General features: G+C 50.5%; 6 protein-coding genes and 2 non-coding genes across 8 annotated transcripts; 3 read left to right on the plus strand and 5 right to left on the minus strand.

Annotated features, from left to right (window-relative positions):
• Window positions 1-550: 550 nt before the first annotated feature.
• An11g05320 (uncharacterized protein) lies at window positions 551-1,396 on the minus strand (the record flags this gene model as incomplete). The annotated part of the gene is made up of 2 exons (XM_001394483.1): window positions 551-1,078; window positions 1,133-1,396. The coding sequence occupies 2 exons, from the start codon at window positions 1,394-1,396 to the stop codon at window positions 551-553; spliced, it is 792 nt and encodes a 263-aa protein (XP_001394520.1).
• Window positions 1,397-1,760: 364 nt separating this feature from the next.
• An11g05330 (uncharacterized protein) lies at window positions 1,761-2,819 on the plus strand (the record flags this gene model as incomplete). The annotated part of the gene is made up of 4 exons (XM_059750268.1): window positions 1,761-1,838; window positions 1,904-1,991; window positions 2,055-2,394; window positions 2,447-2,819. 4 exons carry the CDS (start codon window positions 1,761-1,763, stop codon window positions 2,817-2,819), a joined length of 879 nt encoding a protein of 292 aa, XP_059606720.1.
• A 174-nt stretch (window positions 2,820-2,993) lies between these two features.
• Window positions 2,994-4,367, minus strand: An11g05340 (uncharacterized protein; the record flags this gene model as incomplete). Its single annotated transcript, XM_001394485.1, has 2 exons — window positions 2,994-3,214; window positions 3,275-4,367. 2 exons carry the CDS (start codon window positions 4,365-4,367, stop codon window positions 2,994-2,996), a joined length of 1,314 nt encoding a protein of 437 aa, XP_001394522.1.
• Window positions 4,368-5,429: 1,062 nt separating this feature from the next.
• An11g05350 (uncharacterized protein) lies at window positions 5,430-8,351 on the plus strand (the record flags this gene model as incomplete). Its single annotated transcript, XM_059750269.1, has 12 exons — window positions 5,430-5,702; window positions 5,755-5,991; window positions 6,053-6,199; window positions 6,326-6,454; window positions 6,521-7,027; window positions 7,059-7,292; window positions 7,350-7,403; window positions 7,461-7,542; window positions 7,597-7,713; window positions 7,771-7,955; window positions 8,011-8,061; window positions 8,118-8,351. 12 exons carry the CDS (start codon window positions 5,430-5,432, stop codon window positions 8,349-8,351), a joined length of 2,250 nt encoding a protein of 749 aa, XP_059606721.1.
• Window positions 8,352-8,767: 416 nt separating this feature from the next.
• tRNA-Pro (AGG) lies at window positions 8,768-8,858 on the minus strand. The gene has a single exon. It is a non-coding gene; the product is annotated as a tRNA-Pro (tRNA).
• Window positions 8,859-8,878: 20 nt separating this feature from the next.
• On the minus strand, window positions 8,879-8,950 carry tRNA-Arg (ACG). Its single transcript has one exon. It is a non-coding gene; the product is annotated as a tRNA-Arg (tRNA).
• Window positions 8,951-8,955: 5 nt separating this feature from the next.
• On the plus strand, window positions 8,956-11,276 carry An11g05380 (uncharacterized protein; the record flags this gene model as incomplete). The annotated part of the gene is made up of 3 exons (XM_059750270.1): window positions 8,956-8,991; window positions 9,079-9,405; window positions 9,489-11,276. 3 exons carry the CDS (start codon window positions 8,956-8,958, stop codon window positions 11,274-11,276), a joined length of 2,151 nt encoding a protein of 716 aa, XP_059606722.1.
• A 405-nt stretch (window positions 11,277-11,681) lies between these two features.
• On the minus strand, window positions 11,682-15,601 carry An11g05390 (uncharacterized protein; the record flags this gene model as incomplete). Its single annotated transcript, XM_059750271.1, has 3 exons — window positions 11,682-14,876; window positions 14,956-15,012; window positions 15,068-15,601. 3 exons carry the CDS (start codon window positions 15,599-15,601, stop codon window positions 11,682-11,684), a joined length of 3,786 nt encoding a protein of 1,261 aa, XP_059606723.1.
• Between the last annotated feature and the right edge of the window lie 57 nt (window positions 15,602-15,658).

A 15,658-nucleotide genomic window follows, 5' to 3' on the forward strand; every position in this document is an offset into this window, starting at 1 on the left:
AGCTAGCCTTGAAGCTCAAGCAAATTTTGAAGCATCATTAAGCTTTCCAATATTGCCCTGTCCTCAAAAGACCAGCTTGGCTATGTCGAATCTTCGTCGTTGTAGAACTGAAGAAGAGTTGCGGGAGAAAATTTGGTGGGAATTTAAACGCGCGCCGTTAGCGCGACACGTGATCATCGCGGAACCATGTTGTTCCCGACCGCAGTGTGGAATTTATGGGTATCGAAAAGTGGATGCTTTCTAGTCCATGGTGCCCGTTGTGAATCTCGTATGTTGTGTTTTGAATGCTTGGGTAATGGTAGCAGTGGACCGTATCTGCCTGTATTTGGCCCGATCCCTGTTGCTTGTTGAACGATCTCTGTCCAGGATTGGTCGCGACAGTAGAGATGTATAGTTCGTTAATAATTTCGCAATCTGGTCGTATTCCCACCAAGATGTTATGGTGTCGATCTGCATCTGTGCTATACAATCGGAGGTTCGTAGCAGGAGCTAACTGCTTCTTTTGTGGGTTGTTATCGGACAATCGCGAGGCTATCGGCATTCGAGATTTTCAACCCTCAATCTTCCCATCCAGGAGATCCCACACTAATTGTGCATCTTCGATGGTCTTTTGACTGGTTTCAGACTCCTTTCTGCCGTCCTCATCGGTCTGCTGGGGATGTGACTGCGCAGCGATGCCATCTGCTTCCAACCGCTCTAGAACACCCGTTATCTCGGCTTTCAGTTTGTCCATCTGCTGAATTTCTTCCTTGGTTCGACTCAATTGCTCTTCCATCATCATGATCAGGGATTCCCTAGCTTGGTGTGGTCTGTACAAGTTGAGGAGATGATGTGCGTTGATGAAGAGGTTACGCAAGTCCTCGACTTTGGATTCGAACTGCTCCGGGGATACTGATAGAACGCCGACAAATTCGAGGAAGTTTAAAAGAAGAGATTTGCTGATTTTGAGGAGGTAGTATGCGTGATTGAGCGGCCGCGAAGGCTCTGAGGGAGATTGACGGTCGGTATCTGCCGGGGAGGAGGAAGGGTATAGCTGGGTAATGCCTTGATCTTTCAGGGACGGTAAAGCTGTCGAAAGCTGTGGTGATGTGTGAGCAGCAGAGACACAGTGGCAGAATGATCGAAGACTTACGTTCTGAAGCTCTCCGAACACGCTGTAATGGCCGGTGTCAGGGATCGCTGGTGGCACGAGAAGCCGGAGCTCTGGTGGTAGATCGAGAGCGCGCAATTCGGCAGGCGACCACTTCTTCTTCTGCGGTTTCCCATCCTCGCCTTTGGATGCCTCCTTCTTGATCTCCTCGAGTCTCTTCAGATTATCGGGCGTGAAGTGTTTCCATAGCGGAGGCGGCGGGGCAAAGGCAGTCGCGAGCGTCCGTTGCTGTGCGGCGTCGGCCATGGTATTCTCGCGGATCCGAAGAATTGTAGAGCGATAGTTAACTGTGGGTAGTTGGTAGGACGCGATGGACACGAGATCAGAGGTGAGTGCAGGGAAGAATGTGGACAGGCAAGTCGGTGCAATGCGGAGATGTCCGGTGTTGTTGGCCCGTGCTCATGCCAGGCGGCCACTTGCTCTTGTTCACCATCAACTACGGCCTCCGCTGGGCAACAACTTACCAACTCTCTATCCAGCCAAACGGCGAATCCCTTCTGGCTTCTCATGAGCGCAGTAAATTATAACTAAGCGCTACAAAATGCCTCGCAGTGGTCTTGCTGCTGGCTCAGCAAGCCCCCGCTCTCCAGTGAGAGAAGCAACTGGCACAATGTCCCGCTTGTATCAGCGCTCGTACCCGGTCGTCGACGCTGTCGCGCTGGCGTGCATTGTAGGGGCTTGGATACTGGTACGTCTTCAGACCTGCCTCTCAATTGACTCATACACTAATTAGAGTATCCCATGTAGATTCAGATATTTGCGACCCCCTTTCATCGCATGTTCTCCCTCGACAATAAAAGTATCCAGTATCCCTTCGCTGTCGTGGAGAGAGTTCCCGTTGGTGAGATGCTGCACCCTGCCCCGTCACCGTCGACTTTTCTTGTTGCTTACTATTGATTCTTAGTTTGGTCTATCGTCTATGCTGGGGTCATTCCGTTTCTTGTCCTCCTCGCCTGGGCAGCTGTGTTCCGTCCATATCCTCACAAGGTCCAAGTGACCTTGCTGGGCTTCCTCATCGCGCTTATGCTAACGAGCCTTATCACCGATATCATAAAGAACGCCGCTGGGCGACCTCGCCCTGATTTCATTTCTCGCTGTTTACCAAGGAAGGGTACCCCCAAGGATTTGTTGGTCTCATGGACGGTGTGCACTCAAACCAACGAGCACATCCTACAAGAAGGATGGAGGAGTTTTCCCAGTGGCCACAGTAGCTTCTCATTTGGTGGACTCGGTTATATGTCATTGTAAGCTTCAATGCTGCGAGAGCTCAGAGAAAGCACGCTGATTTTTTTCCAGATTCCTCTCCGGTCAAATGCACGTCTTCAGACCGAGGACCGACCTCTGTCGCTGCCTTGTGGCTTTTGTTCCGCTCCTCGGCGCTCTGTTAATTGCCATTTCTCGTCTGGACGACTACCGTCACGATGTGTACGATGTTACTTGTGGATCGCTGCTTGGGTTGACGGTAGCTTATTTCTCGTACCGACGATATTATCCGGCCCTTCGGTCAATCAAGTGCGACTGCCCCTATGGCAGAGACGATATTATCGGCCCAGATGGATTCTCCAAACTGCCTGGTGATGAGGAACAGCAACTGCCGGGCTCAGCATCTGTTGCGCGTCAATGGGATGCTCGGGAATCCTATCAACTTGCGGAGTCTGCATCCTCTTAAGGGGTAGATACCATTTGCCACATTTTCAACCATCCCCTGTTCATTTCTGTGATACCCTAGATTTTTGTTTATCGATGTACTGTTACTTTGGACGCTCGCTTTCATAGTAGCCATTTACTTGTATTGTCCGACCAATGCTGTTAATTTTGGATATTAAATTACTCATACTTATTCTTACAACTTGGAAATGTCCCTATGCTGTACATTGGTCCATTCCTTGACATCGTGGAAGTCCATCACCCTGTTGGGCCCTCCAAACCGTCCCAAAGTGTCGCTCCAGTTTCTATCCGAAGCAATTTCTGGGCTCCACTTGATGAGATCGTGGACCTTCTGAGGGACTTTGCCCTCCATGGCATCAACAATGAGACTTCCGATGGATGGTAGGTATTTGTAGCCTATTTAAAGGTGCGGGTTAGTAGCGGAAACGCATCTCGCTCAGGGCCATGACGTCTTACCTCGGCCAGAAGCACCGCATCCCAGAATCAGTGATTTGTGCTGTGGGTGACGGTCAATGATGAATTCGCGGTTAGCGGTGTCTGCACACCAGCAAATTCTCGCGAAGCTGAACGGACGATCTGCCAATTGAGGCACAGTTTCTCTGAGAAGTGCGCGGACCCTCTTGTCGGACTCCAAGGGCACTTGTGTTTTCTCGAACGGAAGACTTTGAAGCTTGCCATCTTGTGACCGGACCATGTTTGTGTATCCTGGATGTTCATCGCAGATTTTGATCTCCCCGCGCTCCTCATCCGGCTCAAAGAAGAAGCCCTTTTCGATATTGAAGATGACAGGCATGTCCTTGTAGAGTGCGCGCTCCTCGGGCTTCAGAGCGATGTGCACGAGCGTCCAGGCAGTTGGGCGCAGCTGGTCCTTGAAGTCTAAGAATTGTCCTGCACTTGCACCAGCACACAGGATTGTCTGTTCCGCGCGCCAGATTTTGCCATCAGCAGTTACGGCACCATTCACATCGTTGTTTTCGAAAATCAAGGTGATGACCCTGCCTGCAGGCGAACCAGCAACGAACTTGACACCGAGCCTCTGTGCTTCCTTGGCGGCAGCGACAAGAGCATTTCGGGCATGAGCCCAGCCGGCACCAGAGCGAAGGAAGTAACCCTTCCAGCCCGGGAAATCTCCCTTGAGCACAGCAGGAGCAAGATCACGGAATTGATCTGGCCGCGACATCTCCACCAAGTTCGGGTCGGCTTCGGGCCTTACTCGGACACCAAGGCGGTCCAGGCCAGCTGATGTGCACGCCGACATGAGCAGGCCGACATCGTGGTAGTATGGCTGGAAGAGAGGATCGTTCTTCCATCCTTGGAAGGCTTGTTCCCCTAGAATCTCGTTTACCTCAATCTCATCTTTTCTGTTGCTATATTGGCCAGAGGATATGACTTTGTTGACGTCGTTTCCTGCGGAAATAGCGGAGGGGACAGGGTAGGGATCCAAGACTGTCACATTGGTGTAGCCTCTGCGAGCCAGGTGCAGGGCAGTCGAGCAGCCCCAGGTGCCTGCACCAACAATCAAAATGGACGAAGACTTGGTGATTGCCATTGTGAAGTGTTGTTGGACGCGGCCAACGATGGTAGAGGGGGTAGTGAAAGAAAGAATTCGCAATGCCGCACCAATTGAATGGCTCTTGACCTGGGCAGTGTTCCAACTGAAGCAATTCGTTGATGGGATCGGAGGATCCTGTAAATGATATACGAGACGTGGCCCTCTTATACTACAGTACTACAATGGTGACCGCCAGGGCCATGAATCATCAGATGTCGGGCTTCTCTTACCCACCGATAGGCAGGAAGGTCCACGCGGTTGTTATCGACCGGTAGCGACCGCCCGGTTACCCTATGGGCCCGACAAACACAAACCCTCCCCCCCGCGTGCACTGTCCAACGAGTCTTATCCTGGCGCACCAAAGCTCAAGCTGCAATACTACTAGCTTTATCTTTGCGTGCTTGGATGGCCCGCCTTCCGCCGACGTCGGCCAACCAATCCGAAAGGATGTGCGGAGCGAGACCGAGAGCCCCCTCCCTCCCGGTAGTTGCGATGTCGAATCATCGCCACGAAATAATGCTACGATACTGGCGGATGGACAGAGGGCTGCATTAGCCTAAATGCGGGATAGCACCTGGATGACCAGAACTTGGGCTTGCCGTAACAAAGCATTAGCCACTAGGTGCATTCCGGCTATTCGTTCGCTTGGACCTTACCTAAATATTCCCCCACCCATAAACCGTCTTGTGGCTTGCTTTGAGCTTATCATGGGTCCAATAACAGTCGTTGCCGCATATCTACTTCTTCACTTCACCATGGGCCGGGTCTTGTGCCTCTGCACTCATACAGGCTGTCCTACTGGGACAAGCCTAGAATGCGGACACTGAATGCCGTATCTCTTCGCTGCACTCTGGCCCTATCTACACAGCGACATGAAGTCCGCTGATATGATATGCCGGGAGAAGCCAAGCCGGCAGTATCCCTTTATAAAAAGGGGGAGATAGCCGCTGTTGGTTGTGGTGCTATACTTCCCTTTGGCATCGGGAGCAGTGTCTTAACCCCTTTGACTTTTGTTCTTGGAGGGAATAGGCAGTTTATAAGTACCTGATAGCACGTGCCATGGCTCGTTATATATCAGAGACCTCGCATGATGCAGATGTCGAGGAATATGCGGGGGATCCTACGCTCCACAACGATGGTATTTTTAAGAAGCCCGTGGCCACTGCAGACGCCCTAGACATTGCCCTTGGCGAAAGCAGCAATGTTGAGTATACCATCGAATCGGACAATTCTCCTTACCTGGAAGTGCGAGCCAATGTGCCGAACACGGATGACCCTACTTTGCCCGTCAACACATTTCGAATGTGGTTTCTGGGAGTTGTCTTCACGCTCGTGGGTACCCAGGAGACATGTAATCGTATCAAGACACTGACATTCTTCAAAGCTTGGCACAGGCGTCAATCAGTTCTTTTCTATGCGGTATCCCAGTGTGACAATTACTTCGTTGGTGGCGCAGCTTCTTAGTTACCCTGTGGGATGTTTCTTTGCCAAAGCCCTGCCCATCATGAAGGTGCGCTTGTTTGGGCGCTGGGACTTGGACATAAACCCGGATCACCACTTCAATATCAAGGAGCACGCTGTGATTACGATCATGTCTAATCTCAGCTTCAACCAGTCTTGGGTAAGCTCCTGTCAGCTAGGAAAGGGCTCAGTTGAATAACGATTACTGACATATGCGATAGGCAAGTGCTATCATTCAGGCACAAAAGGTGTATCTCAAGATGTCAACGCCTGTAGGATATCAGATCCTGCTATCTCTGTCAATGCAGTTGTTTGGTCTTGGGCTTGCTGGCTTGTCATACAGATACATCATCGAGCCGCCTCAGATGGTAAGCCTTGGCAGACAAACTTTGGGGAAGCTCTACACTAAACCAGCTTCGCTTAGATTTGGCCTTCTACACTGGCAAACGCAGCCCTCTTTCAGACACTGCACAGTGGTGCAAACCCCATTGCAGACGGCTGGAAGATCTCGCGATATCGGTTCTTCCTGTTCGTTTGCATTGGAAGCTTCTGCTGGTATTGGTTCCCTGGCTATATTTTTACTGGTCTCAGTACTTTTGCCTTCATTTGCTGGGCAGCTCCTAGTATGTTGAGATATACGTTGTCCCACAAAAAGGCATTCTCAGTTAACATGATATCTAGACAATAAGGTCGTCAACAACCTCTTTGGTATGACCACGGGTCTGGGATATATGCCCACGACGTTCGATTGGAGCCAGATTGCGTATAACACATCACCCTTGACCATCCCGTACTGGGCACAGGCCAATGTCTTTGCCGGCTGGTTTTTGATATATGCTGTGGCGGCCCCAATCCTTTACTATACCAACACGTGGTACACAGCATATCTCCCACTCACAAGCTCCGATGCATATGACAATACGGGAAGTGTCTACGACTCGAGTCGCATCTTGAACAGCGAAGGAGTCTTCGATGAGGACAAGTATAAAGCGTATAGCCCCCTTTTCTTGCCGGTAACCTTCTCCTTGAGTTACGGAGTAGGATTTGCAGTCCTGACTTGTTTGATTACGCACGTACTACTCTACCATACGAAAGATATCATCAAAACGTTTCGAGGGGAGAGCAAAAAAGATATTCACGCCAGGCTGCTTTCTCAGTATCCTGACGTACCGTGGTGGTGGTACGGTGCCTTGACTGTGAGCATTACTTCCTTCTAATTTGAACAAGCTAACAGTAAAGGTTATTATCGTTGCGCTTGCGATCATGACACAGTATGTCTGGCATACGGGGCTTCCGTTCTGGGGATTGTTTATCACGTTGGCCCTGGCTGCCATTTATGTCATCCCAGTTGGAACAGTATATGCTGTGGCAAACCTTAACAGCAACTGTCTGACCGTTCTGGGAGAGATCGTATCCGGCTATCTGCTGAAAGGGAAGCCGCTCGTTCTTTTGATATTCAAGGTGGGATTCCATGTTAAGACATCTCATCTGCGAAGTCTTCATTGACAGAAACGATAGTTTTATGCATACACTGGGCTAAGTCAAGCCATGTATTACGGCGCAGACATGAAGGTTGGTGGATTGTGCGAACCTGATAAAGAAGCGTCTGTACTAATGCATGATATCCAGCTTGGAATGTACATGAAGATTCCTCGACGGACTCTGTTCGTTGCCCAGCTGATTGCCTGCATCCTGGGGACATTGACGCAGAGTGAGTGACGGCTGTATATCCGCTTTTTTGGCTGCTGACCGCTGACCTGGACAGACGGGGTCCTGCTCTGGATGCTTGGAAATGTGCAAGACGTGTGCTCGGATGACCAATCGGACAACTTTACTTGCCCGCAGGGTCGGGTCAACTATAATAGTGCCGTTCTTTGGGGAGGTATGGCCTCCGTCGCTCCTCTTGGCCTGCACTAGGATCTCACTGACGATGCTACAGCTATTGGACCCACCAGGCTATACAATATCGGAAAGATATATTCCGGTCTTCTGCACTTTTTCTGGATCGGAGCGTTGCTTCCTATTATCACCTTTGCCTTGCGCAAGAAATTCCCGAAGTCCCGGTTCCTGGATGCCATCCACTGGCCGATTTTCTTCGCTGGCACGGGCAACTTGCCTCCTGCTGTACGGATTACCCCCTTTGTCAAGAGTGTTTCTCTATGCTAACTGATAGCGGTAGACGGGTATCAACTACTCCACAGCGTTTGTAGTCAGTCTTATTTTCAACAAGGTGAGTCATCTCTCATTTAACATTACGACCCAGAGCGACACTCTAACCAATTACAGATCATCAAAGGTCGCAAGCCGCACTGGTGGGCTAAGTACAACTACGTGCTGTCTGCAGCACTGGATTCAGGGGTTGCCGTCGGAGCCATAGTGATCTTCTTCGCGCTGACATTCCCGGGAATTACCTTCAACTGGTGGGGTAACACGGTCAATAGTGGGACGGTGGATAGCAAGGGCACGCCGTGGCTGGAGCTGAAGGGAAATCAGACCTTTGGACCGGCGACATGGTCTTGAGGGCTACGAAGAGCAGATCAGATCTCGACCAGAGGCTGACGAGTGTATGATGGGTAATTAAGTTGGGTCATGTGAGATGTTGTATGGTAACCATGGAGGGATGCATGGCTTTTTCGAAGCGTTGGGTTGATCGATTGATTCTGTTATAGCCCGGTTGAGCCTGCATATATGTTGCTCGATGCTATGCATATCTTCATCGCCTAGGATCTAGGCTGTATCCTCTATGCAAACTTACTATATCATAAAAGATATGAAGAAACTAAGATCGATAACCTTTCTACGCTTCTTCCGGTACGGAGTGCTTATATATATATCTTCAGTCACACTTCAGTGTCGCCAACCAGAGTGATTAGCAGCACTGCACCAGCCCTACCACCCACAAAAAAAATACAAAAAAAGATGGTTTTCCTTTTCAAGGCCCGAGCCGCGGATCGAACGCGGGACCTCTCGCAGATATGCTTGGGTTTGTATCCCTAAGCGAGAATCATACCACTAGACCACCCGGGCTTGATAGAAAGAATAACCAATGACCTACGCAGGACTCGAACCTGCAATCTCTTGATCCGTAGTCAAGCGCCTTACCATTGGGCCAGCAGGCCATTTGATGGAAGAAAAGCCGCGTTATTTAGCACTAAGAGTGTAATGATTCTTGATTTCCGGAAATCTAAGCTGCCATCGGAACGGAAAAATAGATGTCCCTTGTTATCGGAATTACCCCAGTGCGTAGTCAGGCATTAGTCAACATTATCAGCGCCCTGATCCCCTCGGGGATTGTGATAGCCAACTATCTAAAGTCACTAGTCATAGTGTCGATAAGCCTCGCAGCGCCTTCAGATTAAGCCACGGCAGCTCTTATCCGCTCAGCTCGCCACGCCAATCCCAGTGCGCACTACAGGGATCTCCTCAAGCCCACCGTTGCCCCTCTTGGGTTCACCGTTCGGGGATCCGCTGTGACTTCGCCACGGGTGGTGGTGGTCTCGAAGCCGAAAGTGCACGTCTCCCTCCGAGCGAGGAGTTTCGCTGCTCTTTCGCTCCTGCAACCCGGAGCCAGAAGGTTTCATCCCCCCTTTGATCTCCTGGAACTTTGCCCGGCCATGTAAAGACGCCCCTCCCCTTAGTCGGATGCCGCGCAAGAAGGCTGCAGACCGCGTGGGTCCGGTCAAGACCCGAAGCCGCAGTGGCTGTAAAGAATGCCGCGCCAGTCGAGTCCGCTGCGATCTGAAGAAACCGATCTGCACCAGGTGCCTTGAGAAGGGTCTAGTATGCTCGACCCAACTCGTTCTCAAGTGGGAGTCCGAGTTCGTTAGCCGCGGCTTGGCTTTTGGTAGAGCCGGCGTTTGGAGTAAGGCTCGGGCTGCCGGCGGACTTCCTCCTCCTCCTGGAAAGTCTTCGGCTTCGTTCCTCCTTCGCGATCAGGAATGGTGTCCTATTCCCCTTATCGAGTCGTGGGGCTTCGTCAATAGTGGGGTTTCGACTTTTGAACAGCCTTATGAGGTTAATGTTGCCTGTGATGAGTTGAATGCTCTTGTCGTCCGGGACAAGGGCAAGAACCCGGCGCTGGATGACTTGCTAGATGAGAATCCAGAGTGGTCTTTATCACCCTCATCGTTGTCGTCTCCATTCTCGATACGTGAGACTTCCGACTACTGCTCGCCTGTCCCACTTGTCTCTCCGCACCTGACCCCGCCTTTATCGATGTTCCCCAGTCTCTCAGACTCCAATCAGGGTCTCCTCTTTGATTACTATCTCCAGCAAGTTTGTCCCCGGACCACCGCTAGCTCGAAGCTATCCTCCCCTTTTGCTTCCATCATCCTCCCCTTCTGCATGTCCGCATCTCCAATCCTATTCAAAGCCATTCAGGCTCTTGGAGCATGTCACTGGTCACGCTTCGACTCAACCTACAGTGTCATCGGCCTCCGCCTCAAATCAGAAGCCCTACGAGGCCTTCGCCACCGTCTTTCAACCGAAGGCTCCCTCCTCTGCTCCGCAGACCCCGAGGTCCTAGCGATCATGATGATGTTATGTCTCTACGAAATCGTCGACAACTGCGACCAACGCTGGACCATCCACTTAAAAGGCGCCAAAGAATTGATCCGCATCCGCCGGCAGCAACAACAACTAACTTCCTCCCGACCCCGTCAATCTCTCGACCCCGTCTCAGCCTTCGCCGAGCTCTTCTTCGCCTTTCAAGACGTCATGGGCCGCACCGCCTGCGGCGAAGAAGTCCTCTTCGGATCCGACTACTGGCAAGAAAACAACCGCCACATCGACCTCTGGATGGGCTGCAGCCCCGAACTTGTCTCCATCCTCTCCTCAATTACAGAAATGAGCCGCACCAGGCGCCAACTCACCTCCGATGCTGCCCGCAAAGCGTTCTCCCACCGTGCCGCCTCCCTTGGCCGCAGACTCGAGAACCTTGTTCAAGAAACAACCGACGACGACAACGACACCGACGACGGAAGTCTTCGCTCCGCCGCCGAACTGAAACGTTTAGCAGCCGTGCTATACCTTCACTGCGCACTATATGGCGCATCTCCCTCCACACCACTGGTAATTAACTATGTCCGACGCATCCTGCGTCTAGTCTCTGACCTGCTCGACTCCGGCTCCCTCGTCAGTATGACCTGGCCTGTGTTCGTAGCGGCCGTTGAATTGGACCCGCTTCACGACGAAGTCTGGCGTGATGATACCGGCGAGAGCGTGGTATATGGTCGGCCTCTGGTGTTGCGTGCGTTGGCGGCTATGGCGGAATCAAGTGTGTCGAATGTGGCGAGGACGAGAGCCGTCATTGTCAAGATTTGGCAGGCCCGGGATAGTGATATGCTCAAGGGGTCGCCGGTGGATGCAGCGGATGATAGTATTGCGGGATGTAATGATTGGGAGTGGTATGTTGCGCCGATAAGCACGGCGATGAGTTTGGCTTGAGGTGCGCTGGTGGCAAAACGAGAAAGTGTTGGATGTGCGGGATATCGCTAACATATGCTATGCAAGTGCGGTGGGCAGGAAAATGAGGACACAGCGCTTTGTTTTGAGCGCTTAAATGACTATATGATTTGAATGTTCTTGTAGGATTAGGTATACTGGTTTTGGGACTTTGTTTGGCTTCAATGTATAGTGACTTGGACTCAGATTGATAAATTGGACATATTCACATTATTTATATTATCTCTTTACCCGTAATGACATAAAGACGCCCAGATGTCTCTCATGAATGAAAGAAGTACGCCCTAAAATAACATGTCTGACCTTCTCGTAATACTATATTCTATCAATTATATTGGTCCAAAACCAGCTCCTATTCCTAGTACGGATAACTACGCTGATATCAACTCAAGCTCCCATGTGCACATACAAAGCCCAAGCCGCCGGATTATGTGCATACTTCCTCCGAGTCTCCAACGTAGCATCACGAACCGCCTCAGCCACAGCCCGATTAAAATCTCCCGAGTCTGCAGCCACGCGCCTAGAAACCAACGCCTTATAGAACGAAGCAGCCATATCAACACATACCTCATCATCAGCAGCCCAAAGAGAACCAATGACATGAGAGAATCCAGCAACCAAAAACCCATTGGCTATGCTGAGGGCTTCGTCTCTCAACGATTGATCCTTTCCCTCTGCCGTCGAACAGGCGGATAGGTAGGCTATACATGCTCGGGAGATAGTCTTTGTGTCTAGGAGTGCAGACAATTTGAGCTGATCGGGTACTAGTACCGTGCTGGAGGGGTCTCCTTCCTGCTGTCCATGTTTCTGTAAAACGAGGTGGCTGTCTAGTGGATTGACTGGGTCGGAGTACCCATGGCAAGCAAAGTGGATCATCTCAGTGGTGTTGTTCTCGAGGTGAGACAGAACGTCCGCAGTCGAGGGGCCTTGCATCTCCTTGATTTGTAATGCATGTCCGGCTGATTGGATGATACCTTTTATTTCCTGGCGAACGCCGTAAAGTGCGTCATGTCCCGGAGTTTCAGGCATGGTCACAGCTAGTAAAGAAGATGTGTCGTGTGTCCGTGGTAATGCCTCGGATGCTCGCTGGCGGGCATTGCATAGTGCTTTGATTGTCGGGGTATAGGACGAGATAACTCGATCAAGACAGCTGTCTCCATTATTCGGTAACCCATTACTGTAGTCCCCGGCCGCGTGAAAGGGCAGGGCACTGGCTATGCCGGCTCCGATCCACCAAACTCGGGACAGTTTATCCCCGGAGGCTAGGACACCATCTGACGCTAATGCGTCTAAGCACAACTTGACGCAGGTGTACCACAGCCACGATAGTAATTCGTGGGTAAGGTCTTCTGGTGACAATTCACACTCTATGTCTCTCACATCCAAATGACATCCATCACCGGCTTGAGTATGTCCATATCTTGAATAGAGCTGTCGATATTCTGGCGGAGCCTTGGTAGCCATATCTGGTAAATTCAGAGTTCTAGCTCCAAGATGCGTAATGAGAATGGCATCGGTGCTGACACACGTCGAATTGACGATAACAATAGGTCCTGCTTGTACAATCCCTGGCAGGTCCGTCCAATCCAAAGGCTGGAGAAAATCTTGGAAACCTGTAACTTGGCGAATCCTCTTTTCGCATTCTTCCAAATCTCTGAAATAATCGTGCCGGCTTTGGGATTGCTGCATGTCTTGATATGCTGAATCCAAAGAGTTGTTGAATGCTCTGCGACGAAGAGATTCATATTCTTCAGCCAGCTTGGGCTCGACAGTTTTCAAGCTAGAAATATCACTCTGCGCGTCAATCAAGTGGCCCATAATGCGGCCTCGTGCGAACTCCAGTTTCAAGACCGCTTGGACTGGGAAGCCCAGACGACAAATTGCAGTAAATATCAGACTCCCCAAGCCCCTGACTTGTCGGTTGATGTAAATCTGATCATCCCTCTCTACTTCGCGGCCACTGGCATGGGCGAGTGAGGGAAGAAACCACTCAGCAAAATAGCATGCATCCTTCCATTGACCAGTATGAGTAAAGATATGAATTATCTCACTAGCGCCCCGCACTCGCGTCAAAGGTGACGCATCGGACGCGATGCAGGATTCCGCCAGTTGTGTATATCCTGTACGGACGTCTTCAATGTTCTTCGTCAGAACATGTTTCGACAGGTAAAGGCTTCCAAGTTTGAGAGTCATTTCTGCTTTTGGCGGAGTCCCTTTTGGGATTGAAGCAACAGCTCTTTCAACCAGGTTAATAGTTTGCTCCATATCTTGGAGTGTTCTTGTCACACCAAACTTCGTTTCGTACAGCTTCCCAAGTCCATAGAAATAGTAGAATTTGAAGCCCCCATGGAGGCGTTCCGAAAAATCATTCCTTAGACTTTCTAGCCTCGCTATTCCGATCTCCAGGAAGTCTATGTTCTTAGTCACAGAGTATTGAGCGTCCAAAATTTTGCAAGCGTTAACAAGCAGAGTTGTTCGTAGTACATCAAATGGAGGAGCAGCACATATAGCCGCCCAATTATGTGACGCTGCCTCATGAAGATCTGCAATATCATGCTTTCTGTACCATCTGTCCATGCGGCAGATAGTCAAATGCATCCTTGGGCTCAATGTAGCTGAAGGAGTTTTTGAATGAGAAAGCGATAAAGCATTCTCAGCGTGCGAGATCGCAGAGTCAAGGTGGTTCAGCTCGCTTGTGTGACAGTAGAGCCTATAATATCGTAGAGTCAGCAACTCCAAAAGGTCGGCATGTCTTGGGTCATTCTGAGGAATATTAAGTAGCGCCTTCTCTGTCGTTGAGATGACCATGTCAAGGTGTTCTCGCTGGAGCAACTCTTCCTGTTTTATGTCATGTCCCATACTCTTTAAGCTCCTATCTAAATCACCGTGCCGCATGCTCGTTAAGAGCTGCTGTGAATCCAGATATTTGGCTTCTGTGTAGGGGTCAATCCGAGAGATGCCATTTAGCTCATGTATAATATCACATGCCCTTTCCAGATCCCTTTTGTCCTGTGTGTTTTCGTGACGCATGAGGTAGGCCGGTATTAGTATATGTGCCAAATCCATCCGTTGTGATTCACTCCAATGAGGAGATGCCAGAGCACTCTTTAATTCATCGCTGGCAACATTGAGATCGGACCCATGTGAGGCGCGTTTACCCCTGTCGCCGAGAGCCCTCACGTAGTTTTGACGAAACGTTGGCTCGTCTGGCCTGAGTAGCACGGCGAGCTGCAGGTAAGCGATTGATCTCCCAATGTCAGCTATGCTCCCGGTCAGGCTGTGACGGAACTCTAGCAGAAGTCCAATCAAATTAAGGACATTTGGCCTAGTGGCATGGTCAACGGGAAGATCATCAAGGACCGCTTCATATTGCGTCAGCTGTTGGTTCAGTCGATCGAGATACCGTTTGTCATCAAGGTTTGAATGAAAGGACTGTGACGCTCCGAAGATATCATTGTCAACTTCATTATGAGAAGGCCCGCCCTTGGCCCCATGGGCATGACAAGGAATAGTTGTTTCCTTATGGAAGGTACCAGAATCATTAGCACTTGCAGGAAGGGGAAGAGCAGGCTGTGCAAGGTCCTGCACTGCCGGAGTTGTCTACATCGACTGGTGTCAGATAGTGTAACATGTTCAGCGCAACTGACCCGAGTCGGCTCACCTCGTCAATTGATACCATTATTTCGACTTCTTTGACAAAATTAATCCATCCAGCGAACTGACAAAGCATAATCAGCACCTGTTATAGTTGATGATAACTATTGCCGACATACTTGTGCGCGCGCCCATATGACTAAACGATCGCCTTCTTCAAGAATGGACAGGAAGCTAGCTTCCTCACCACCATCTTCCAGTCTCCAAGTAATAACTTGCTGTTTCCAGGACCTGTTTATCTTATTCTTCGTCACTGGCTTCGTAATGCCCGGCGTGGCTTGATTTTCTCTGTGGATGTCCTTGAAATACAAACCCCGGTCCTGCAAAACTTGGCCGAAATCGTCGGGTTTGGGCTTGAGGTATGAAGGATCCGACAAGTCTGAGAAGGCGGGAATTTCATCCTCTCGCAAGGAGCCCAAGATGGATACATCAAACCAAGACCAGATGCCATCACTTGGGTTACTGCACCAACCCTGGTCATGACTCGTGATGTTAAACTGGACAGCAGTGACTCCGCGGGGAAGGGGAGGTGAGACAAGGTACATTGCTGTCCATGGGCTTGAAGTCATGCGACAATTGGGCGGTGGTACTTGCATCATCTGCGATCGGCTGCCGTGTGGGCTGAAATTCCTCGGATTCGTAGGAGATGCCATGGTTGATGAAAACCTATTTTCTGGTCGTATAAGCCAGAGACAATGTTTGGCACTCGC

Source organism: Aspergillus niger (assembly GCF_000002855.4).
Source record: "Aspergillus niger supercontig An11".
NCBI classification, from domain to species: Eukaryota; Fungi; Ascomycota; class Eurotiomycetes; order Eurotiales; family Aspergillaceae; genus Aspergillus; species Aspergillus niger.